The sequence below is a fragment of the Notechis scutatus genome, chromosome 1, assembly GCF_049901735.1.
Source record: "Notechis scutatus isolate UNSWTSFEM ecotype Mainland chromosome 1, rNotScu1.2, whole genome shotgun sequence".
NCBI lineage: Eukaryota > Metazoa > Chordata > Lepidosauria > Squamata > Elapidae > Notechis > Notechis scutatus.
In genome coordinates this window covers 271,577,430-271,605,204 of record NC_142009.1, presented here as the reverse complement: position 1 = coordinate 271,605,204, position 27,775 = coordinate 271,577,430, and the positions used below count along the sequence as shown (strand labels likewise).

General features: G+C 36.5%; 1 protein-coding gene and 1 pseudogene across 20 annotated transcripts in view; both read right to left on the bottom strand.

Annotated features, from left to right (window-relative positions):
* RAD51B (RAD51 paralog B) overlaps positions 1–27,775 on the bottom strand; it is a 348,291-nt gene that overhangs the window by 237,013 nt on the left and 83,503 nt on the right. For all 20 annotated transcript variants that reach the window (XR_015746713.1, XM_087951601.1, XM_087951610.1 and 17 more), the window contains one exon: positions 11,125–11,221. Coding sequence is in view for 19 of the 20 variants with exons in the window: in XM_087951601.1 (XP_087807727.1) it covers positions 11,125–11,221 (97 nt within the window). In the remaining variant the exon portion in view is untranslated. The remainder of the gene's footprint in view (positions 1–11,124; positions 11,222–27,775) is intronic.
* LOC113414389 (U6 spliceosomal RNA) lies at positions 27,508–27,608 on the bottom strand (annotated as a pseudogene).

The following is a 27,775-nucleotide window of genomic DNA, read 5'->3' as shown; positions in this document are numbered from 1 at the left end:
TATTGTACCTTATTTAACAAAATGAAATTCAATGTAGAGAAAAGTAAGCTTTTACATTTAGGCAAGAAAAACCAAATGCACAGGTATAGTATAGGACTGTACCTGGCTCAACTGTATGAACTGTGAGACAGATCTTGGAGTCCTAGTGCAGGGGTCCCCAACCGCCGGTCCATGACGGACCGGGCCGCGGAACAAGCCTTACCGGGCCGCTGGTTGCTGGGCGCCGCCATCTTTTTGGTAAAAAGCGCTTCCGGTGAGCTTTTCCGGGTAGAAAGCTCACCGGAAGCGCTTTTCGCATAAAAGATGGCGGCGTAGCGACGTGAGCTTTTCCGGGTAGAAAGCCATTTCTACCCGAAAAAGCTCACCGAGCGTTGCGCCGCCATCTTTTTGACGAAAGCGCTCGGTGATGTCACCGGAAGCGCTTTTTATAAAAGATGGCGGCGCCAGTTGACGCCGGTACTGGCCGCGCGCCCAGCTGATGCCGGAACCGGGCCGCGGCGTCGAAAAGGTTGGGGATCCCTGTCCTAGTGGACAAAAACTTAAATATGAACCAGCAGTGTGCTGCAGCTGCCAAAAAAGCCAACGCTGTCCCTCTGCATTATAGAGGGACAAAATCAAGATCACATGAAGTGTTAGTACTGTTTTACAATGCCTTCTAATACTGCAAAGGTGGTTTCTATTTTTCTAGCATTTTTACATGCTTTTGAACTGCTAGGTTGGCAGAAGCTGGGGCAAGTAATGGGAGCTCACTCCATTATGCGGTGCTAGGGACCGCCGACCTTTCTTTTAAAATATATATATATATTGGTTTTTAAAACAAACATAAATGAACAAAACATAAAAATATCAAATCATCTTCCATATATGTACATACAGTGTGCCGGTTGGTTGACAAATTGTTTTGTGCTTCCATTTCATAGTCTCCAATTATAATTACATTGTATATAATCTCGTATTTTCAATCAATATATTAAATACATTAATATCATTATTAATCAATCATTTGACTATACTTTTATTCATTCATGTTTTCCAAAATGATCATATTTTACTAAATTTAATTTATGACAATTCGTATCATTGTCCCAGATCTATCCTAGAATCATTTTGTCGATATAATTAGAAAAGAATACATCTTTATATATTATTTTCTAAAAGTCTACATATTTCATTACTATATTTTATTGTCTAACCATTGATAGAATAGATCCCAAATTTTATAAAATTGTTTATCCTCTTGTTCTCTAATTTCAAATGTCTATCTACTCATTTCAGCACATTCCAATATTTTCTTAATGATTTCCTCCTATGATGGTATTTTCTCATTTTTCCAGTTTTTAGCAAATACAATCCTAGCCCTGTTAATACATTTACAATCAGGTATTTCAAGTCTTTACTATATATTTCAGGTAAAATTCCCAATAAAAATATTTCTGGTTTCAAATCTATATGCTTTTTTTGTCATTTTTTCCAACCACGTGTGGATTTTAGTCCAGTATTTTTCAGCATCCACACAAGTCCACCACATATGGTAATATGAGCCAGGTATCTGATGACATTTCCAACATTTTTCGGATTTATTCTTGAACATTCTTGCTATTCTTGTCGGGGGAAAGTGCCACCTGTAAAACATCTTATACAAATTTTCTTTATATGCTGTTGACATTGTCATTTTATGATTTTGAGACCACAATTTTTGCCATTTTCAAGATCAAGCCTATATCCAAAATTCTTCCCCCAAGCAATCATAGTTTCTTTAACTTGTTCTTCTTCTAGTTTAATTTCTAATAAATATCCATACAATTTTTTAATCACCTTTTCATCAGTACCTGTCAAAATCTTATCTAAGTCAGTCAGTTTATCATAGAAACCTTCCATTTTAGAATCTTTATCATACCTTGAATGTATTTGCGCATATGAAAACCAATTCATCTTTATACCTTGTTCCTCTAATTTTTGTATAGATTTAAGTTCACCCTTTTCATTCAATATTTCACAATATCTAACTGTTTGTTCCTTTTTGTATATTATAGGATAAGAACATGCTTCAATAGTCGATAGCCAGACTGGAATTTTCAAATAACATTGTCTTTTAATCTTCTCCCAATTTAACCACAGAGACTCCCGTATATAATGTCTTCTAAAGTACCCCTGTGTTTTAGTTCCTTTATACCATAAAAAAGCATGCCACCCCAACAACAGGTCATGTCCTTCTAATATCAACAATCTAGTATTTCTTAATGTTATCCATTCCTTAACCCACATCAAATTTGTAGCTTGGTAATACAATTCCCAATTAGGCAAACCAAATCCTCCTCTTATTCTAGTATCTTGCAAAAGTGTTAACTTTATTCTCGCTTTCTTACCTTGCCATATATATTTCAACACAATTTTATTTAAATCTTCAAAGTAGTCTTTTCCAAGACTAACTGGAATTGTTTGAAACAAATATAAAATTCTGGGTAATAATATTCATCTTGATTGTTGATATTCTCCCTATTAATGACAGTTGTAAATTTTCCCATTTCGCCAAATCTAGCGCTATCTGCTGTTTAAGTTTGGTATAATTATTCTCTTTTAGTGTACTGCATCTTGCTGTCAAGTATATTCCCAAGCACTTGATCTTATTTGTGACCTGAATTTTCAATAGGTCTGCCAATTCTTCCTTTTGTCTTGATAGCATATTCTTTGCCAAGATCTTTGTCTTATCTTTATTTATTTTCAAACCAGCCACCTTTCCATATGTCTCTATCTTTTCTATCAATTTTGATGCGGGACCGCCGACCTTTCTGATCAACAAGCTCAGCATCTTATCATATCAGGGTGATATGATAGCAGTGTTCTAATATTTAAGGGACTGCTACAAAGAAGAGAGAGTTAACCTATTCTCCAATGCAGCTAAAGGCAGGAGAAGCAGCAATGAATGGAAACTAATCAAGGAGACAACCAACCTAGAATTAAGGAGAAATGTCCTGACAGAACAATTAATTAATGGAATGACTTCCCTCTAGAAGTTGTGGGTGTTCCAACACTGGAAGTTTTTAAGAAAAGACTGGACAACGATTTGTCTGAAATGGTGTAGACTTTCCTGCTTGAGCAGAAGGTTGAACTAGAAAACTTCCAAGGTCCCTTCCAAATTTGTTATTGTTTTTTCTTCCTATAATTATTCCCCTCCCGCCCGTAATCACATTTGTAAAAGAAGCAAATTTGCCTGAAATGAATCTCTGTGCAATAGGCCATTTCCTTTTATATAGTTTTATAGAAGCCTTGCTTTATATGGGAAGTTACCTTCATGCAGCAAAAGCTTATGCTCATCTTTAACTAAGCTTTTCGGCCTTGGCCTGTGGTAAATGTATGAACTGTGGCTCTTTCATTTCCCAGAAATCTGTATGTGGGAAATAACACCCTTTAAAGAGGATTTCAAAGATTGTATCAATTAAGCACATTTCTGGCACTTCCTTAATGGCATATTTCCCCTGGAGTCAAAAGCTGTTTTAAAATCTGAGATCATTTGTTTAATATAAAAGCAAAGGTTATAGAACAACAATTTCAAGTTTCATCAGCCAATCCCCTGCAGCTCTGAAGTTAGAAAAGTATAAATTTGATGTTCTATGAATATGATGTTAATAATTCTGTTCATGTTAAAATGATATCATGTTTCACTGACAATTTTTTTCTTATTGCTGCTATATTTTTTTAACAGCAAGTTATTCCCTGTTCATTAAATTTCAACTTTATTTTCTGTCTTTGCCATTTCCTAGTCTTGCCTACCAACATCTGGAGTAGATTTTGTCAGCTGGGTTTAAAGGAAGAACTGTAAACAATTCAGTAATTTAAAAAATTAAATTTATTTATTGCAAAAGCCAAAATGATGTTTTAAATGGTTGAAGTTTCAGGATGGTACATCTCCAAGAATTTGTAATACATGGTCTATGTTGCTATTTTGTCAAGAATTCCCTGAGTGGGATTATGTAATTCTCCATCTTTAGAGGATCCTTCAGTTGAGCACGTCCTGCTCAATGAAGCAATTTTATTATATCAATATGCAATACAATTTCTGGATCCATTTACATACACGCTGACATGCATTTATAAGAAGAATGAGGCAATATATTTTGGAAAATTCCGTGTGTTTAATAATTACAGGAAAAGGCTTACCATCAGAATTCAGGGATGAGATTTCCAACTTTGCTTTCAAATAAGTATGAACATGTGGTATATTCTTTTATCATTTAACCCTAATAATCATATACTAATGAGTTTACTGAGCAATTGAATAGATTTCTAACTTTCTTTTTCTATGTAATATGAAATCAATTCTAATAAATAAGACAATATGGCCCAAGCTACTGAATCTTAATTCAGGCAAAATGGCAGGAAAAAATAGTCATCAGACACTGTAATTAAGAGAAAATGAGGGTGATACATCTATAATCAGAAAAGCTCAGAATATTTTCACATGACCTTTTTCTGCTGTTCCTCAACTTCTACAAAGCATGTTGAAGTTGACTATGCAACTCTCTTCATTCCTGTTGTCTTCAGAAGGCTAAGAAAACACATGGAACACTAGAAACCTCACAATCAAACAATTAGAGAATAAAAAACTTGCATTCTGTTACACCCAACCCTTGAATTATGGCAACACTTGATTAACAAAATCCCCCTGATCTTGACATACACAGAATGGGAAAGGAACACATTTATTTCGCACACATACTCTAAATGTCGCTGTGTGCATGTGGTTGCAAAAAAACTCAGTAACATGAAGGAAAATTTTGTGGACCTTAATAAGAATTGTCCTGCATATAAATTCCCATTGAAATCTGTGATGATGATACAACATGCATATTTTGCAGCTAGTTGTTTTTTTTCAAATGTCAGAAAGGGACACATTAGGCATAATTGCTCATATTAGGTATAATTGTTCATTAAGCCAAACTACTGCTGGCTTCTATTGTCAGTTGAAGATCAAGGGGCACTCCCAGTTTGCAAGCCAGCTCTTTTGAGAAAACTACAACTCCACCCAGCAGTTTCTAAGCCCATTTCCTATTCGCCCATAGCTCTTCCAATTTGTTTAGAGTTAATTCCAGTTTTTCCTCATTATTGAACAGACAACAATTGTTCCCTTGGAATTGGACAGTAAATATTAACAAAGACCAGTGCCATCATGATACCATTAAATAGCCAAAGAGTGCAATGACTGAATCAACACGTGAGGACTATATTTTTTTCACTTATCCTGTGCATATTGTTATGATTTATAAGCCACTAAAAAGGCAAGCAGTTGCCCCAAATTGTTCATATAAACTGCCCCAATTCCGAAGTTCAAATCAATATGTATCCACCAACCAATTTTGTCCTCAAAGAAGATAGTGAATTGCCTACACTGTGCATCTTTTTGTACTGCCTCTTCCTTTCAAAATCTTGAGTGAAAAGCAATACTGTGAAATCAAAGTGCTTGCTGCTTCTACCGCAATGAAGTAATTCAAGTGGATCTTCATTTAGCCTCACTCTTCATTTCATATGATCCACTCCAAGAGTATCTGGTTTGGAATTCTCTGACATAATATCCACTTCATTGTTCTCAGCTTGGTAATAAACCATTGGACTGATAAAGCTTTGCAAGATGTCCTGCTCAACCATGAAATCAACAGCATTACTACCACATTTGAGAAATGCTCCAGATATACTCAGGAAATCAACTGAATCCATCGGGGCCTGTGTTACAATTATTTTAATGGTCATTTCACACCTGCAAAAACTAAGGTACAATTTGCTCACGATAGCAAAGTTACATGGATTTCCCCAAATTTCAGATTACCAGCTCCCTAGAAGAAGAAACCAAATCCAAATTAAGCTTTTTCTCCATACATGGGGCCATATACTAATTAAAACATGTCCATGACCATTATGGAGCATCTTGAAATTCTGAATTGTTCCTCCTTGGATAACATAGGCATGGATGCCAATCTTTAAAAAGGCAAGAAGTTTGTGGTAACCCAACATTTCCTCTGAGATCACTCAGACTATCTTAGGAAGAAAGTCCTTTAGGCAGCAAACCACATGTTATGCTGACTATTCACGTACAGGTAATCCTCAATCTACTACAATTTGTTTAGTAACTATTCAAAGTTACAACAGCACTGAGAAAAGTGACCTATGACCATTTTTCATGCTTACAACCTTTGTACCATCCCTAGAGTCACGTGATCAAAAATCAGAAACTTTGCAATTGACTCATATTTATGAGAGATGCAGGGTCTCAGGATCATGTAATCTTCTTTTCTCATCTTCTGACAAACAAAATCAAGGGAGAATCCAGATTCACTTAACAACCGTGTTACTATCTTAACAACTGCAGCGAGTCACTTAACTGTGGCAAGAAAAGTCGTAAAAATGGGACAAAACTGTCTTTTGGGCTCAATTGTGGTTGTAACATCTGTCTTTTGGGCTCAGTTGTACTGTCATAGCTACTGAAATGCAGCAACAAGCATTCAAAATTGATATATTTACTTAGAGGATCTGCTGGTGAGATGGACTCCCCCACAGACAACTCTGATTTTAGTGTGCTGTATCATTTCCCTTTACTATATCATTTCTGGGAAAAAGAACTGGAAGACATCAAGGTAAATTCACCTGCACCACCACCCTTCTTGACACCAGGCCTTTGTGATACAAGCCAGAGCATTACCTTCATCCTGGATTAAATACTGGACAATAGATGTTGTGACAGCGACTGAACTAGCATTGAAGATCAGAAATTTTAGCTGAAGAGGCTACAATCACAACTGTTACAATACAATCACTTAAGTCCAAAAGGAAAAGAGGCTAGTTATTGTCATCCAGGATGTTTCCCCACCTTATCTGCCAAGTTATTCTTTATGCTAGTTTCTCCCCAGTTTTCCTGATGCATCTCCTAAAATCAAGCCCCAACCACCAGTCTTCATGCCTTCACACTCCAATCTCCTCTTATACTCATATAAACAGAAAAAGAAGCATCCAAGTGCTTTCTTAATGACCGATCTTATTAGCAGGGTCCTCCTCACCTCGCAATATGTTCCTTAAGGCCCGGGATACACACAGTGGCTCTTTGTCTCTCTCTCCTCAGGCCAAATGATGGTCTTTTCCTTACCCTCCACTCATTAATGATTATTATTTAATCTATGATAATCAATAGCACAAGAAATGAGTTATATATATTTGAAAAGGACTAGCTTGATCCTCCCACTCTCCTAATGAGGGAAATAGTTGACATTTTAATGTATTTGAACAACATTAGTAACTAATCATGAGCCATAATATAAAACATATTTTTTTAAGGAGGTGGAAAAATAAAATGACAATTAAAAAGCATCTGGCAAACACATATAGCTGTCAGACATAGTAAATCCTGCTCTTCAAGGTTTAATTGAATACTTAAGTTTCCTTGTAACTCTGTAATTGTTTACAATTAAAGAAAAATAAAAACCAAACTATTTCCTCTATTTTTAATAAAGATTTCCCTGTGCATAGAAAAAGCACATTAGTCTCTATGACATATGTTAAGAATGCCTATTATGTATTCTATTTCCAACATGCCTCAACTTGTATATAGCATAAAAACAAATGCATACATAAGATTGTTTCCGGAACTGTGTTTATGCTCTATGTTTTGATTTGATAGGTAATGGTAGAAGTGATAAAAGTAGGCTAAGCACAATCAATATGGTTCAAAAGCTTTTATTTTTACCATTGAAATGCTCTAGGAAAGGGAACTGGTTAATTAATATTCCAATTCTTAGGACATGGCCAATATACTACTTTTAGTACTCTAAACCTAAATACCAAGCACAATGAAAGCAAGGTAATTAAAACTGTTTGCCAAATTAGGAATATGAAAATAGTGCTATAGAAATAGCAAAGCTATGTTTGGAAGCTGAATACCAGGGGAATTAAATGCCAATGAAATAGTGTGGGCTACATAAGGATCAGAAAAAGTAGATTCAGAAAACTGAAAGAAGTAGGAAAAGGAAATGGAGTCCAAGTAGTTATATATTACTGTTTCAAAACAGAAAGAACTTTGGAAAATGGAGATTAGAGTAAGCACTATTTATCCTCTGGTAGTCAGGTAAGCATTTACCCATGATGTGTACAGAGCTGCCTGAGAGGAAGTACGTATTCAGTTGAGGCCACTCTGACACAATTTACTTCTAGTCATCTTTTCACCAATCTTTCACCCTGCTTCACCAATCTTTTTTCCCCTAATTCCTGGCAGCTTTATTTTGACTAAAATGGATCTTTTAGCCAAGATGTCATTGTGATGCCAATAAATAAACAAAGCATAGATTACACATGTGCAGACAGCCAGCATGTCTGAACTTCTCTGTAACAAGAGAGATGCAATGTTTATTTATACATAATCTCTTGCCCTTTTCACAGGTTCCTATGGTGACTAAGAAGAAGTTAGAATTCACAGCCTTCACCTTAAGCATAGGAATACTGAATGTCAAGTTTACTTCTCTCTCTTTTTTCCAAAATGCCATCATTTGACCCAATTTCAAATAGCTATGATCTGGACAACATACTGCATTTCGGTATAGCAGCTATTGTGTTAAAGAATAAAATTACTTTGTTAAGAGGCTATGCGATAGTATGAAAGTTACAAACAAGTTTAGTTTTTTTCAGTGCTAGAGCATACCTGAGTGCATAACTGAAACATCACGTTCACAGACTTATCTAGAGAATTAATTCCACTAACAGTTTAAACATAATCCCCATTTCCTTTCAGTTTATGTTTTAAGGGAATTGTTTTAAGTATGCACAGGTAAAACATTTTGAAACACTTTTACTATTTACCAGCTATCGTAGCACTGTTCTAAGGCCACCACTTTCCAGATCCCACGATGGCATGGAACTTTGAGAGCTCACCACAGGTTAAGTCAATCATCCCTGGAAGTTAATTGGCTCAACTTTTCATGCTGCCTCTGTAACGTCCGGGCCTGGTGACTTCTTATTGGTGGCAACTCTCATCTAGTCCTGCCCCCTGGTTCTGGGATTCTCCTACAGAAGTTATAGTGTGTGATATCTCTGTCTCTCTCCTAAAACCAACCCACTAAGTTTTTCTCTCTCTTCCCTCAACACCATATACTTAGTGAGAGGAATACCAAGATAGATATTGGAAGGCAAGATGAAATCTGATGCTCTTAGAAATTGGAGTTTGTCAATTGAAATAAACTGAATAACTAAATCCAGATATTTTATTATCAACTCAACATATTTAATTGCAGGAAGCTAATCCTTATGAATTGCAACTGCTAAGTTACTTAATCATTTATGATTTGTTTTAACTTTCTAGTAAAGCTAAATATTTAACAAATCATGAATCACTTTATTTCAGAACATAGAGACAAACTCATGAAGAGCTTGTACAAACAAGTTTATAGTAGATCTTAAAAGTTTGCAGCTGTAACAATGAAGGGAACAACCCACCATGTATAAAATGTTATTCCCTCAAGTGTTTTTTGGTTTCTAACATGCTGGAACAGCTTATATTTGAGACACTTTCCTTAAACAACTCTGCAGAACCAAAAAAAAAGATTCTTTGTACATGTCACTTTCATAAGAATTACTAAAGATTACTGTAGCTCGGGGATGTACATTTCAAGCCACCTCACATTTTTACATTTCTTTCACATTTTTAACTCGCTTCTTTAACCAGAGAAAAACACTTTTCTCTTTCAACTGTAATAATTTGTTCTGAATTTAAACCATTCCTTGTTAACTCCTCCCCACCCCTCAGTCTACAGTACTAAATGTAGCTGCTTTCTTTTTTTTCAATCTTCTTCTTTCTGTGTGAATTATACCCATATCTTTTTCTGTTTGCTTCCCAAATAGATGTCTGTGTTTCCATCAAATAACTATTATTTATTTTATTTAGAATATTTTAATGTATACATTAAAATGTATGCCGATTAGTATATATTTAGAGGACCATAAAGTTATTTCTAAGTCTAAGAACTATTATAAGAACATGACAAAAGTAACCTCTTACTTCTTACAGAGTCTGCATGAATTATATGCAAAACTTCTATGGGGAAATGGCAGTGGCCCATAACTGGATGTCCAATTCAATAAGCATTCCTTAAACTACATGTGTTTCCTGTGCAGTGCTAAATGAGTGACAATGACCAGATACAACCGTACTGCCCTGTTGGTGGGTCACATAGCCATGACAAACAGAAGTATATAAAATCAAATAACTATGCATATATAGTATGTAAGCATTTATAGGTAGATTTTTTAAATCAATGTCTTCTAATGAGGAATACTCATTATTTTTGTTACTTTTTTATCTAGAGTATGTTAGGTTTCTATTACATTAGATTGAGAAAATTATGTCTTCCAGCTATTTCTCCGTGAAATAATTGCTTATCCGTGTTGCACAAAGAACTGCTTGCCTCCTCTAAGGTAACAGACCTAGAAAAAAGTTTACTTCTTAAATCGTATACATTCACGTTAACTCCAGGTCTAGAAAGCTGTGCCAGAAAATCAAAAGTATGCAGTATTTTGTTAGTAAAATATATAACAAAGGAAAGAGAAAGCACATATGGTTAAATGAAAGATTTTGCTCAAAGTGCATAATTTTGTTATCCTTATCAGATGCAAGGTTAAGGTTTCTTTAAATTTCAGTCTGCATTATATCTGCACTTTACCGCATTGTAAGAGAATCCAACAGATTCAAAAGATAATATTTGTTTTTATATAACAAGCCTTACTGTTTTTCTTCAATAACTGATAAATACACTCAATACATCACCAAGTTATACTAGATTGACAAAAATATATAATAATCTTCTTTAACTGTAATGCACCAGCTGAATGAGTGTTTTGTATTATTTACTTCCAAACAAACCATCAACACAATCATGAATTAACTTTCCTTACCCTATCCAAGCTATAGATTTAAGATCAATTAAACTATTGATCTTAAATCAACTTTGGAAATTTATTCTTTTAAACTCTAGCTTCATTTTATGTTGAGCCAGATAACTATAATGGGGTTGTTCCTTAAACATGAATGTTACAATTGGTTGAGGAGATGTGTATCAGAGTCATGTTTCAACTGTAATAAAAAGGACTGCTTACCTTCAGACAGGGACAAGTCATCAACTGGAGACAGGAGGTCTGCCTGTACAGCAAGGCCATCACTTAGCCATGTGGTAATCTGATTCGTCAAGATTACCTGCAAACAGACATGGAGGAGGAAAAAGTATTAGAATTACAAGATAGGCACAATAGTTACCTCAGATATATACAGAATGTATAGACAACCTTCAACGCCCACCATAACATTCATCATTTCAATTTCTTTCTCAAACATTTGGATCAAGCATCTTAATAAAATGTTAAAGAGAGCAGATCTTTTCAAAACTCAGCTCAAGATGACTAAATGGCTTCATATTATACCTAATTTATTTGTCAGGAAAAAAGGAAGAAATTTCTTTGTTGAAAAGGAAAAGAAGTAGAGAGGTAGAAAGCATAGAGAAGCCAGAATGAAATGTGATATATGCTACAGGGTCTCAAAGCAGTGTAGAAGAACTAAAATAGTTCTTCTCTAAGTCAACATAAAGAGCCAGCTGGATATACCAAGCTAGTACAGTGTGAATAAATTATATAATAAAAGATAAAAAAGACAAAGGTTAAAAATAAATTGGAGCACCTCATCATTACAATTATATGCTAAGATGGGAAGATACTGTACATCCAGTTATCTTAGATGATCCATATTAGAATATTGTCACAATATAGTGAAAGGGCAAATATTCTGAATATAGGAAGCACAAAGTCAAATACAAATATTGTTAGACTCCTATCTGGAAATTGGAAAACTGTTGCCAGTCAATATTGCAATCAAGACTCCAGCACTGTCTTCTCATAGAATTCAACTTGATAACGATGCAATGGCTAGATGAAGGATATTAATATAACTATACCTTCCTCTCAGTGATGGGTTTAATTTTTTTTAATTACTGGTTCTGTGGCGTGGCTTGGTAGGTGTGGCAGAAGAAGGATACTGTAAAATCTCCAGTCAGAGGTGGTATTTGCCAGTTCTCCGAACTACTCAAAATTTCTACCAGTTTTCCAGAACTGATCAGAACCTGCCGAACACCACCTCTGCTTCCTCCTTGTATAACTCAGTGGCTGGCAATAGTTTTCCAAAACAGCATCATCATAAGTTTGGCTACAACTGTGTAGTTTCCATCATCCTTGCACAATAAAGAATTAGACAAAAGATAAAATAATAATCTCAGTTTAAATGCCATTCATCTTCATCATCAAGCACTGGGACAGAAATCTGAAATTCATTCTGAAATCAAAACTCCATTTTTCTAGGGTTCTTGGGAACGTTATAAGGACCAGTGAAAAAGCTTCAAGTTGTTAATGACTGAGGCTTAGACTCTATACCTGTTTTATGTTCTCTTCATCTTTTACTGCCACAAATGAAAAAAAAAACATTAAATTTGATTCAAGCTAGGCAGACTACAAGTTTTACAAATGTATGGGGGTCAGGTAGTATTAACCAGGCTATTTCCTTTTATCATGCATGAAGTGTTAATTGCCATTGTCAGTCCAATAATGACAATTAAGAGCCTTTGCCTCCCAGAAAGTTTGGCAGATTTCCTTCCTTCCTTCCTTCCTTCCTTCCTTCCTTCCTTCCTTCTTTCCTTCCTTCCTTCCTTCCTTCCTTCCTCCCTCCCTCCCTCCCTCCCTCCCTCCCTCCCTCCTTCCTTCCTGTTGGGTAAGTGATGGACATTCAAAAGGTAACAAACACAATTTGGTGGTCATTTTTTGTATACAAATAAATTATATCCTGCTACCATCATTACTAGAAGAGATTTGAAAGACTACAAGAGGCAAAGAAACAAAAATCCAGAATACAGTATTTCAAGCACCACAGTAGTAAACTCAACATGACAGATAGAATATTGATGACTTTCACATAACAATATTTGCTAAAGTGGTTCAATATTAGTATAGATTCATATTAAAGCAAGAACTAATAATACCAATCCAATACCAGTTCCAAATGAATAGAAATATAAAGACTAAACAGTGAAAAAAGGAATATGAAACATTTTAGATTAATGTACAGAATATGCAGCCACATTATGACATGGTCTAAAGTTTTTATTGGCAGATGTTTTACACTAACTATATTATTCACAAATGTCAAGAGAACCCATGTGTGATGCGGTCATTTCAAATTTGTTCCAATGTAAACTGAATTCTGTACCATTGTGTGCTTGTTCATGTCATACCACTTTTATATATTTCTTTTTCAAACTAAATTTCTGTAATTCATAGTCCATTTCATTAAACAAGTCCTATTCTGCTAGTTTCCAGTTACAAAAAAATACCTCATTACAACAGGATATTTGAATATGTTCAATATAAATGTATGGATATATGTATATGTATGTATCCCTGTGTATTTATATATCTAAAATATACACACACATATACACACATATACACACACATACATATACATACATATATACAGCTCACAGAGTTATTATGAGGACAAAATAGATAATTTCATCTATATTGCCATAAGATCCTTGGAAGAGGATAGTATATATAGATTGGCACAGCCAATAAATTGCATGAAAGATAAATAAGAAAAAAACAACAAAGGGCTTCCAGTTTGAAGGGCTTCGGCGACAGACAGAAATCCGCGATTGTGCGTGGTTTCTGTCTGGGTTTGCCACTGGAGCACCCCGAGCCAGCTGGTTTTGTGGCTAAGCCACCCCGTAGAGGTGGTGAAGAGGGGGGAGACCACCAGCAGGGTCGAGGAGAGCCGCATCTCTCCTCCTCAGCTGGCCATTATTCCCTTTCCCAAAGGCGGTTGCAGCGGTGGTCAGAAATGGCCACCACAAAGAAGAACTCAACCGGAAAAGAATGTTCAGGAGGAAGATAAGAAGTGAAAGTTTTGGCTGACCAGGTTAAATTGTAAAAGCAACAACCAAGGTACCCTGGAATTTAAACTTATAAAAAATAACATCGCTCCCAAAGAAGAGTCGGAAGCAGCGAAGGAAAGTGAAAAGGGAAAGGTTTGGCTTTTTTTCTTCTCTCTCCTTCCCTATACTGACAACTAAGAGACTTAAATAAGAAATCGGAAAAATCCGCTTTGACATCAATAGGCAATTAAGCTGAAAATAAAACAAAATGCCAAAGGGATAATAAAGATTTCTGGACATTAAAAACTTTCTTTTTATAAGCAGGAAGGGAGAGAAAAAGAATAAGGGCAGGATCTGGAAGAGGAAGGAGACTGCCTGGAATTAAAAAGAATCTAAAGTAAAACTTCAACAAGACTTCTAAAAGATACTTTTTTCAACTGAAACTTTGCAACTAAATAGTAACCCCAGGAAGAGAAAGTGAAAAAAAAGAGCAAAAAAGAAACAGCTTGCGTGTATTTGGATTATTTGGTGATCTTTGGATTTTTGGTTATTATATTTGAATGACTAAAATCAATTGGGTGGTTGTTTAAAAATTTATACAATGGCACCAGTTCTGGATGAATTGAAAATGGAACTTAAAAAGTACAAAGAAGATGCACAAGAAGGGAAGGGTTCTTTTGGCTTCATCTTTCAATTCTTAGAAATGGAGATTTGGAACAACAAGAAAAGACTTCAAAACAAGAAGACTGGGCCAAAGAAGAAGCCATCTTTAATGAACAAGTAATTCTATGTGGGGAAGAAAAAGGAAAGGGGGGAAAGAGAATGGAGAATTTAAGACTTAAAAAACAACCAAAAAAAAGAAAAATAATTCAAAAAATAAGTATAATACTGGAAAGCAACAGAATAGGGGAATACAGAAGAGAGAAATAGAGGTAGAGAGACAAGGGGGTAAAAAGGGAGAGAGAAGAAGAGAGGGAAGAAGGAAAGGAAAAGAAGTTACAAAGGACCGGAGCAAGATATAGAGAAACAGGACCTATTTAGAGATAATGGGTAAAGATCTAACTGAAAAAGGGATTCTGTAAAGGTACATAAGATTGTATTGTTATATTAGTAATAGAAATAACTTTAGAAATTTGGAAACAACGTATGATTAAAAAGAGGGATAAAATAGTTAGTGTAATTTAGTGAAATGTTTGTGAATAAAATAAGTGAAATAAAATAAATGAGAAAATTGAATTAGGAAGGAACGGGAACATTTTAATTAGTTAATGTTTTATAAAATATAAGTGAAGGGGGGGGGAATTAACTATGGAAAGCTTATAATTCTTCCCATAGAAGTATGATATTTAATTGAAAAGTAATGTTAAAGATGTTAAGACTTTAATGAATATTAATATTAATGATAGAATTGAATTGGAATGGAATGTTGTTTTAATTATATACATTTATATTTTTTTCTTTTTTTAAGAATACAATGTGTATTTTAAGAATGTACCAAGCAGAATCCGAATGGAAGTTATGTATTATATTGAATATTACAACTTTAGGGAAAAGATATAAAGGCGTCATACTCCAATCAGTAACTACAGGAGAAATTTTGTTTAATGAGAAAAGATAATAGATAATTGAAACAGGACAGACAAAAGTATAAATACAATGATTTGAATTGAGATGAGATAATTAAAATAAAATTGAGAAAATTAAAAGAGGGGAGAAGCTATGCAGAAAATGTAAAATAGTAATAAGATATGGCATAGAATATAAAAATGAGCATGAACCTGAATTTGTGTCTGTACGAAGAAATGTAACCCGGGATTATGCTGCTTTCAAAAAAGATGTTTTATTTGTATTTTTTTTTTCTCTTTGTGAAAACTCAAATAAAATTTACAAAAAAGAAAAGAAAAAACCAACAAATATATAGAGCTAAATAATTATAACCTAATGTAGAAATTATTCACTTACTAAACAATTACATTTCCAAACAGCTTTAGCTTTTTCAAAATTATTAACCAAAGCTGGGAAACCAGAGAATAGCTTGTGTTCAATCATTGCATCTTCCAAAGTATCTGTGAAACAAATTCTCAAAAACGTTAAATTTCCTGCTTTTGTAGCCCTGGATTTAAATTACTATAATATGTTGAGGATGGTTCAGAAATTCCAGATATATAACACCACTGCTTAGTTACAGCTTACAAGGCAGAATATTGCGTATTTTAAACTTCAAATACCAAACACATCCAGACACTTTGCTCAATTCAATATTTGATTTTGACTTATAATGCCCTACCTATAAGGTCAAATACTTTGTAAATATAAAGTCTACTAGAGGGGAGTTAAATAATGTGTTATAATACATATAATATTCAACGAGTAATATTTGAAACATATTTACTTGTATCTTTCTTACTATGGAAGGCCCAGTATTTAAAGATATTATATATGCAATAGACTCGGAATTGCAATTTTATCAACTGCTGAACATACATCACTTTATTTTCTCATGGAGAATTCCTGTTGGTGATTTAGGACTACACTGTATTTGATTTTATTTGGATATTTTCAATTTCATAAATTGACCTGATATTTCTTAATGAATATGCAGTCACTTTAAGAAATAAAACACAAAAAATGCGGTATAATATAGAAGCCTTATGTACCACTTTTTATCAATAATTTTTTCTATTCAAGCTGCCTTCTTACATCAAAAAAGAACCCAGCTCAGAGATTTTTTTTCTGTGGAAGAACTGAAAAGGAAGCTGGCATACCAGACACATTTCATTTTGACTGTGATTAAGGAAGGCTCATACTAAAGACAGATTTTTAAAAAAATCATATGTAGAGTATTTTAAGAGTATTCTCAGATTTCCTGTTCTATTCTGCGCAGAAATGGGGGAAAAAATCATATAGTAACAAAAATATTGCAGGGTTTTTTTAAGCTTATGGGAAATTAGTAATTTAATAGTAGCATTCCCTTTAATGTCCATCTTTGTGTAATCTTGTACCTGCTTATAACTGCTCAAGAAACAAAATTAAAACTGCTTCTATATGGATGAATAAGAATGTTATTTTCTATGGTGCTTTTTTCTCAGATACATCTTCTGCCCTCCCAAGGACCACACTGAAACTACTAAATCTGACTCTGTCATCCCTGCAAATCTGGTTGAGTAAATAAATCATCCTCTGTAAACTTGTGGTCTCAGCCTCCTTGTTGGTTTATTGCAAAATTAAAGGAAACACAGTACAGAACCATCAATCAGTAACCAGGAAAGGTACAAAGGCTTTGGAATCCACCAGAAGGGAGGGGAGAACCTCACATGAAATGACTGTTTATTATGAGAACAGAGTAAAATTTCCAATTTCACATGCAACATTATTTAGAAAAAAATACGTATTAAAGGCTTCCTATTGGGAGTAGAAGACGGAAAAGCTAGAAGAACAATCAAAAAGCTTTCTTCATTGGTATTATGTTATTTTTTTAAAAAATTAGTTCATGCAACAACAAAATCAACCAAAGTACCAGTCACTTTCATAGGGATGGGACAGTAACTCAGCATATTGCAAAGGAAACAGGAATATACTGTATGTATTTAAATCTTTAGGATCGCAATTTTATCTCCAAAACCTGAGATACATGCTTCTTGTGCTCAGAAATGTGATTATGATTTGTGAATTACTGAAAAGCTACTTAAAAAACAATACTTCAAGTTTTAATGTCAAAAAAAAGGAGTGACAAGTATTATGAAATGAATTTAGCAAGCCATTGTAACCAATAAACAAAATGGAATCATACAGCATGACAAAGACGATGAGTTGAGGTGACAGTCACTGTTCACTTCCTAGCTTTGTAAAAGCGGTGGTATTCAAACTTGCACTTACTCCTGAAGCAGGCAGTATTTCAGACAACACATAAGTATGACTAGACATTGGACTAGCGGCGTCCTTCAACACTGAAGGATATTTGGTAGTTATTAGCAGCTTACAGCACAGGAGTGAACAAGTTCCCATTATCTCAACCAGGCTCACTATGATATCACTATCATAGTTACATTTCAAAAGAATTAATGAAAAATTTCAAAAGAATTAATGAAAAATTCCAAAAGAATTAATGGTCTTCCTAAACTGTGAAAAACAAGAAGACAAAGTTTAAGAAGCTACTATGATAAACCAATAGATTTCAGGATGAAAGAAACAGCTTTAAGCATGTAATGACAACGTTAAAGCTCTTCCACACCTGAACTGACAGTGTTCCCTGCAGAATTCCTTACAGAAAGTAAATTTCTGGAGGATGGGTATGGTATATCAAGTTTTTATTACATTTTTTTATTTAATAATAATTAATAGCACTCCAAAATGTCTTTGCTTAATCCAAAGCAGCTCATTCTCCAAGTTGCCATTCATATATATTTCTGGCTCGTAAACTCCAAATAACTAAGTTATTTGCAGAACATGGCAAATCATTAATATCAACGGTTACCAGCTGTAACTTTTTTTTCTATATGATGATACCATTCAATAAAGGAAAATATTTGTAGCTCAGGGTTGAGATAAGGCAGGGATGTCAAACTCATGTAGTCACAGCAGCATCACACGATGTATCAGGACCTTTTCCCCCTTCACTAAACTGGGCATGGGCACGTGATGCATCTGGCCCATGAACCGGGAGTTTGACAGCCCTGAGATAAGGGGTTCTTGGTGCTCTTGGAGGTTGACTGTTTTCTTGCAGACATTTCATTACCCAAACCAAGTAATATCATCAGTGCTCATGATGATGATGATGAGCACTGATGATATAACCTAGTTTGGGTAATGAAACATCTGCAAGAAAACAACCTAGTTCAGAGAGTGCAAAGGACCCCTCATTCGTACACTGAAATCTGATACTAACTTTCAAACATCTTGAAAAAAGCCTTTTTAATGCAGATATATGCAAAATGGGCCATAATGGGGCCTCATACTTATAGTTTACTAAACAGGCATTCAGCTAAGATTCTGGAAAAATCTACTTCACAGCACAATACTTACATCACTCCATCTCAAATATTTAATAATCTAGACCAGTGTTTCTCAAAATATGAGCCAGGAATCTCTGGGGGCCCCAAGATCCTCTGCAAAATCAAAATTATTTACCAGATTTTGTTGAAAAGTAATATAATAGAATTTCATCAAACAAAGTTTAAGAACTGATAGTAGCAACCAATAAATCAGTTTTAATTTTAATTCCAGGATGGGAAAGTACAGTATAAGGCTGCTGAAAGTCAGTTCTCTTTAAGATCCAACTGCAATGATCAGCATTACTGCAACACCAACTCAAATCAGTTTACAATGAATAAAACCCACATTTTTAAACAAAAATGTGTCCATATTTATTACTTTTTCAGTAGAAGAGTATATGTATAGTTCAGGGCTGAATTGTAGAGTGCTTGGAACTGAGTTTGGTTGTTTCCTTATAAGCATTTCATTACCCAACTAGATAACACCATCAATGCCTTTTTTCAGGAATTTCCTGTAAATTTCCAATTTTCTACAGCTAAGAGGAGGGAAAGACTTCCATGGTCCTCAAAAATGCATACTGACCCATCAACCTGTTCAAAGGGTATGGGTTGGGTTCTCTTCTCACTGGTTCTCCATGATTTCCATTGACAGGAAATAATCTTTCTTATTCTAATGTTACATTTTTGTCACTGAATTTCAGTTTGTAAATTAAACCTTTAATTAAAACTTAAGTTTGTAATTCACTTTTCTGTCCATATCCTACCAACATTCTTATTTCAGCACATCTTCCAAATATACTCTGGTCTTAAAATTTTTGAATACAATAAAACTGTGCTTGGCATTTCATAGGTTTTATCCCCTCTTTGCAAAACTTGCAATTTTGTCCCTGGATCCTTATGACAGCTGACAAAAATATATTCCTAACAAGGGCAATCTACAGCAGCACAGAGCTATTTCTTACCTGAGTCATACTTCACACAAAAAAGGATGTTGAGACTCTAGAAAGAGTACAGAGAAGAGGAACAAGGATGATTGACTGGAGGCTAAAACATACAAAGAACTGTTGCTGGAGTTGGGTATGTTTAGTTTAATGAAAAGAAGAATTAGAGATGACGTAGCAATGTTCTGATATCTCAGGGTTTACTACAAAGAAGAGGGAGTCAAGCTATTGTCCAAAGCACCTGAGGACAGGACAGAAAGCAGTGGATGGAAACCTATCAAGGAGATGCAACCTAGAACTAAAAAGAAATTCCCTGACAGAACAATTAATCAGTGGAACAACTTGCCTTCAGAAGTTGTGAATGCTCCAACAAGGGTTTCCTGCCTAAGCAGGGAGTTGGACAAGAAGACCTCCAAGGTCCTTCCCACTATGTTATTCCGTTAAATATTCTGTTAAATCAGAAAAAAGGGGCTAGAGATTTAGTTGAAAACAATGAAGCATCAGTGCAGGTTAGCCCTTACTTTTAATTCTGATTTCTAAAGAAAAAAAATCCAAGTTATGCAACTCATTTTTAAAAGCTTTCTGGGAAGAGGAGAGATTGGATATAAATCTATGCCAAAGGTTTAAAAATAATTACCAAAAAATTAATAGGAGTTCCAGAACTTGGGGGGGGGGGGAAACCACACAAAACACCATGCAAAAATGTGCTCGTCTCAAGCAGCTACATGTCTTCTAGCTGAAACTACCACCACCCAGAAATAGCCTTAGGGTATTGCCTTTCCTCTCTCTAAGCCAGGAGTGCAGCCAACACAAATGTAACCTTCAAAAGCTACCCTCCTGCCCCCTGTGTTGTTCTGCTCCACAAAAAGTCTACATGCCTGGAGGGGCTGCTCCATAGCCGAACAGCCCCATACGCTTGCAGCTTGTACAAACCTGTTTGTAAAGACATGCGCAAGATATTCCCAAAGGGCAGGGTAGATCATATTGCTTTCCCTCTTCCACATCCTGCCAGACACTGGGGCTTAGAGGTTAGTTTCAACATGCTTTTCTTTTCCTCCAGAAAAGTTCTGAATAAAAGCACAGATTTCTGAATGAAGATTTGAAACATGTGAATATTGTAAATGTACTAGACAGTTGAATTGATTGGCCTGATCAATAGAATAATCCTAAACTACACTAATTGTTTGCATTTACTACGTGAAGATCGCATCAACTAACTCTTATGTGAGATTCCATAGGAAGCATCTGATTAAAAGCGGCTTTGATGTGGGATAATACTATTTTTAAGATTCTCAGTCTTAATAAGTTCTGTTATTTTACAGCAAAGAATTGATCATAACGCTAATAGACTTCAATGTTCTACCATACTTTATTCTTCCTTCTAATTGTAACTGTTGGAAAACTTAAAATTATAATCAATAATCCTCAAAATTCAAAGGATTCCAGAAGTCCAACTAAATCATGTGAAAATAATAATTTGATTTATGATGTACTTAATCAAATGATGTACTTAATGATATACTTAATTAATGATTAATAATTAATCAAGTTGAGGAGCAATATGACACACTAATCTTTTAGGTCCAATTCCAGAGTACTTCCAAAGCTTGCCATCTCACATTATAACTTTAAATGTGATAAACAAGAGAAAATTATCAAAAGCTCAGGAAATAATAATACTGACACTTATTAATTTAAATTTAACAAATTTAAGCCATTAGTTTGTCCTGGTTTTTTCCCCCCCTTTCTTTGTCTTGTCCCTCATCACTTGTAGGAATGTAGCCTTTATCCCCCACAATATCTGTATTCATATACTGGTGGATATTCTACTGTAGATGGATCTCCTGGAAACATCGAACATATTTGACAATTTAAACACTGCCCACTAAATACAGGCTGCAATTAACAGGCTTCCAAGACACATATTCCTTTCCACTACCACAGAGATGGGTAAGGAAACAAGAGAATTGCATCAAAAGACCTTCCAAAAAAAGAAATAAACATGCTAGCAAATATGCTTCTGGATAACCAAAGGTTTTTTTAATGTTCTCAATACACAGACAACTCAAGAGGTTACATAGAGAGAAGACAGAGAAAATTAGTTCCTGGATGTCACTTACTTCTATGTTTTAATAGACTTTAATAACAGAAAGTATTAGTTTGAAATAATCAAGTAGATATATTTTCCAGAAAGCTAGGCCTAGCTTCTCCAAGAAAAATTGATATTTTTAATTTAGATTAATGGGATCGATGTTGGCTAGGTTAGGTTAAAGTTTGAGGCATTCTTTTGGCCTGCAATCTAGGAAACATGCAGTCTTTTGCTGGGAATATGAATTGAATATAGGACTCTGGGTCCTCATTCTTGTTTTAGAGAGTTATTTATGAAATAAAAAGCAATGCTGACAAGTCTGGCCTAAAGCTCTAATAACTAACCTATTTCAAATAAAATACAAAAGGGAATAGAGGGAAAAGAAATAATCCATTGTCATCAGCATACCATTTCGATTTTTCACTTTTTAGAAATAAAATATTATCTCATTTATCTAACATTGACCTCTAAGTTGTCACTTGCAGTCAGTTGCCATATGAAAACTGAGTAGATTTACACAGACTTGATTTTAGGTATGATGTGTTCATTCACTGAGTCTCCTGAAGAATACATTTAAGGATAACCAAATCAATATTTTACATAAGCAACTTTGGCAGTTCTGCTGACTGCAGAACATTACTTTATGTCTCAGTGTGTGATGTTCTCCAGAGATCATCAGAACAAGTATCAACTAGAAATCAGTTCAGCATTTTAGAAATTAACAATACATCCCTTTAGCTATTGGCTTTTGTCCAAAATTATGAAGGAGATCTGATAAATCAAAATTTGATATTTTGCCCACAAGGCTGTTATGATTTAACATCTACATCAATTTATCCCATCCAAAGTACACATGCAAATAGGGTATCAGTCACTATATTATTTCTATCCGTATTTTCACATGAAAAGATACTTTTTTCATCCAGCTAACAGGTTATTTACAGAACAACATATTACCTTGTCATAAACACAGGAATTGTAAGTCATTTTAAGGACGAAATTACATGGATCCAGTAAGTACCCATGGAAGAATATTTTCACCCCTTCATTCTCATACACAAAATATGGCTGATCTCAATCTAAAAACCCAGTGATCCCAATCAAGACTACTGTTGCAGGATTTTTTGTAGGCTGAATAAGTCTTCCTATGTGGGGGGGGTGTATTGTTGGAGAAACACGGTAGTTGCTGTAAAGGCCTCAGATACAACATTGCAGAATTCTTCTTGTTCTTCAGCTTACCTATTTTAACTAACTGTCATCTTTTGTACATTAATGGGATGTACTTTTTATTGTTCTAGGTCTGAAGACTTTTTTGTGTTGTGTGAATTATACCTTAAAGTTTAAAGTGGTACTAAAAGCAGAGGTGGTATTCAGCAGGTTCTGACCAGTTCTGGAGAACCGATAGCAGAAATTTTGAGTAGTCTGGAGAACCGGCAAATACCACCTCTGACTGGCCCGTCCCCATATATTCTCTTCCTCCGAGTCCCAGCTGATTGGCTGGGTCTTCTTTTGTTGCCCTGCACAGGAGAACGGAGCTGGAAAGCAGGTTAGTGGGGTGGAGAGGGAATGAGGATTTTGCAGTAACCTTCCCCCAGGAGTAGGGAGGGAATGGAGATTTTACAGTACCCTTCCCCTGCCATGCCCACAGAACCAGTAGTAAAAAAAATTGAATCCCACCACTGACTAAAAGTGTCTAATATGTGGTAGCTTCCAGCCATCCTTGGTTGATCTAAGAAAGCTAAGCAGGTTTGCACCAGTTACTTAGTCCACCAGAGAAGCTTAAGGATGTGGGTTAGAGTAGGTGGTTAAAAAAAAGAACATACTGAAAAAAGACATGGTTGGGGAACTTCTGGGAAAGCAATGGCAGACTGAAGACAGTTCTGTAAGAACTTGGCAATAAGAGAAGCAAGTAAACAGATCAGCTCCTTGGAATTCCTCTCTGGAGTAAGGAAAGGATTAGGATCACCCACAAGTTTTCTCCATACAGAGTCTGCCAATGAAGTGATCATAAAATAGAAATCTTCAATCAGTTTGAGAGCTCTGAGAGCCAGGGAATAATAATCCTGCCTAAGACAAAGTTCAGTACCTTCAAACGGACAGTGGGTTTACCCACTTCTTCTCTTAACTACTTTAGCTGATATCCTAATAACTAAAGAGAACATAGAAATAATACATCAGAAGAATGATTTGGAAAGTCTTTTTATCTAGGATTTACAAAGGGGACATTTTAAAACTACAGGAGTTATTCCTGAAGGGAGACAAAGAGAAAATTTTAATAAATGGGGCGTTGGTACTTACCTGACACACCCTTTCTCTGTGAGCTGTGAAGAGCATCCATTGTTTGGGATGGTGCTTCTATCGCTCGTCTGATAGGCTGGGCTTTAATTGAGAGGATGCTCCTCCTCCTCCACAGGACTCTTCCCTAGCGTCCCCAGTTTTGGTGAAGTCGAAGCGATGAAATATTTCTTCTCCTTCACCCTTTCTAATACTTGGCTGAAATAGCATCCCACCAGATGAATAAGGGTGGGGATGGATGCTCTTCACAGTTCACAGAGAAAGGGTGTGTCAGGTAAGTACCAACGCCCCTTCTCCAGATGAGCTGTTCAGAGCATCCATTGTTTGGGATATACCAAAGCTTGGTGTGTCCTATGGGAGGGCTTCTGTCTGGTTCAGATTCCCCTTTTTCTTGGTCCCTATGGACCCTTTGTAACACTCTCCTGTCAAAGGCAGCCTCCATAGAGGCGAAGACATCATTTTAATAGTTTCTAAACAAAAGGCGATAGCGAGGCCCATGTTGTCGCCTTATAAATTTTCTCTATTGGCGCTTGTGGCCCATGTTGTCAACATCGCAGCGCTCCAGGTCGAATGAGCAGTGATGCCCATCACTGCTCATTCAGGAAGAGACTGTGTCTCATAGGACTTGGGAATTGTGCTCTTAGCCACTTACTGGTCATTGAGGAAGAGGTCTTGCACCCAATGGTGGGTGGTTGAAAAGAAATGAAGAGAACCTTCATTTTCTAACACACATCGTGCGGTTGAAATATATGCAGAAAGCTCGCCTTACATCTAGATTGTGGCATTGTCGTGCCAGATTTTATGTTGGTTTCAGACAAACGAATGGGTGTATCAGTTCCTATGGTCTGTGGAAACCCAAATTTATCTATGGGTGAAAGATGGATCTGGACTAAGGACCACTCTGTCTGCGTGAAAAATACAGAGCTCCTGTCTAACTGACAAGGCTACTAGATCCAAGATGTAACTGGCCGATGTAATGGCAACCAAGAGAACCACCTTGTATGTTAGGAATGGAGACTCATGGTTCTACATGGGCTCAAAGGGAGTTTTCTTGAGTGCGGTAAGGACCTTGTTGAGGTCCCACGTGTGATATCAATGCACTACAGAAGGCTGTAAGATTGTAGCCCCATGCAAGAAACTTGCATATGCGTGGGTGATGAGAGATGGACTGCAAGTCTCTCTTAGTGATGACCGATGCTAAGGCCTCCCCTTTGCCTGTTTATATGAACAAGATAATAATAAAATGTCATATAAATAACACTGCCGTCTAACAGGTGTTCCCCTGAGATGGACAGCCAGAGCCATCAGAACCTTTGTAAGAACCTTGGGCAGATGACAACCCAGACAGTGCAACGTATTCAAAACGTTGAGTATTATAACAAAAACTAAGAGGTTTGCTATGTGAGGATCTAATTGGAATGTGGGGATGAGCCTCCATTAAGTCAATGGAGGGTAGAAAATCGCCCCTTCTGAAGCTCAGAAGTATGGAGTTCAGTATATTCATCTTAAGCCTCTTATGAACTATGGACCCATTTAGTCATTTTAAAACTAAAATTGCCCCTGCTGATCCAGTGCCACAGGTCGGTTGCCTGGATCTCCAATAAATGAACAATTGCTGTCTCCATCATGCTCCCTTTAACAGGATCCCCGGAGAGAGGGCAAGTAATGCAAAGGTTCTGGGGAGAGGATGGAAATTCTATAGCCAGGCCTAATCTTCTGATATCTCTAACCCAGGAAACAGAGGTAGAGGCATTCCGTCTGTCTGTGAAAGGCTTGAGCCTTCCACCAATAGGGGCACAGTCGTGAGGCCTATGTTGTGCCTCGGAGACCTCTATTTCATGTTCCTCAAGAGATTCTTTTGGTCTGCCCTCCCCTTCAGTATCTATCTCCAGATCGGAAACTAACCAACTATTGGTGAGTCATGCGTCCAGTTGGTCCCTGGAGTCTGGAAAGAAAAAGTCCCTGGTAGAGGGAACGAAGGAACCCTCCCAAAAGCTGGGAAGGACTATTTTGGGGTCTATTAAAAGAGAGGAACTTATTTTCTGCTTCTAGTCTCTATCAGAGATAGGTCAGGGGCACCACCAACCAAATTATGTCCATATATTGGGGAGAAAGCAAGCTTCCATTAGTTGTGTGATATCTGCTTGCCAATGTCTGAGCCATAGCAGTAGGCGAGGAGTAACCTGAGATGCCCTGACTCGAGCAGATAATAGAGTTTTGCAGTGTCCTTGTGTGCCCTGATATTGGAATTTGAGATAATCTCCCTCAGATGGCAGAGCTACCTGAGAGACGATCCAGTAAAAAAAAGGGATGCGGCCGACTCCGCTCTTATGGCCCCCACATCAGATCGACATGCCCTACATGGAGACAACTCGACCCTGTATATCCTTTAACTTGAGAGCCTCTTCTTCCGTTGGAATTGCAGAGGAGGATGATAATTGCCATTATTGTTTTATCTACTATCATGGTGATGAGAAACTTAGCAGAATCAGAAAACCAAATTAAAAATTTTCTATCATATCCTGTAAGAGGGGTATACGCCACTGAAGAGACCCCTTGTTTCTGGATGAGGTCCAAGAACCTCTGTGGGAAAGTTATGACTTCCTCTTACATTATTGGTTGGGAGAAGATTAAATCGTCTGAGCCCGCTCACAGTAACAATTGTTGGGCCGAGGGGAATGGAATATCAAGGCAGGCAGTAGTTTTTTTAAAAAAAACAACAACAGAGACTTGAAAAAAAGTCTGAGGGCGAAACAGACCTGAAGGTCAGTGGTCTGGCTTAATGCCTTCAATGTCTGACATGCCCCCCTTTTTTAGGGGATCCACCTCTGACAGATTTTGGTCACTGTCGTGAGTAGACCCTTCTTCAACCTGTTCCATCTGGTCTCTAGTTCTCCCTCATCCTGTGCATCATGTGAATGTGTAACTGGATTATATAATACTCCCCTGAAGGAGGTACCTGCTGGTAATGAAGGTCCATTCTGCATAGTAACCAAATCGAGTGAGAATCGAGGTCAGATTGTGGAGGCTGCCTAGCCATCAACTTCCACTGTACTCCGGCTGCGATGCCTCTTCAAGTCGCCATGTCCCTCCAGGCCTTCAATTTGTCAGGGATATCCTCTGGGAGGAGGAATTCTGGCATGGTCCCACAACTGTCTTTCAGGCAAGTAGCGCTGCTGAAGGCTTGGGTTGAACTGGTCCCTCTGAGGCTCTCCTGGATGGTGTTGAGAGACCCAGGGATGGAGGCAAAGTGAAATATGGAACACTTCACAAATTGGCCCCTTGTGCAGGGGCCATGCTAATCTTCTCTGTATCATTCCAATTTTAGTATATGTGCTGCTGAAGCGAGCACTCTGGAACTGGGACCAGCCTGGCTGGGGAAGAGGACTGAGACTTCTGTTTAACCTCCCTCATGCATTTTTTTTTTTAAAAAAAATGCTTATCTAATGCATTTTGGCGTCTCTTGGCATCCTTTGTTGCCTTAGAGGTCTCTCTAGGAGGTTTTGACCTACTTTGAGT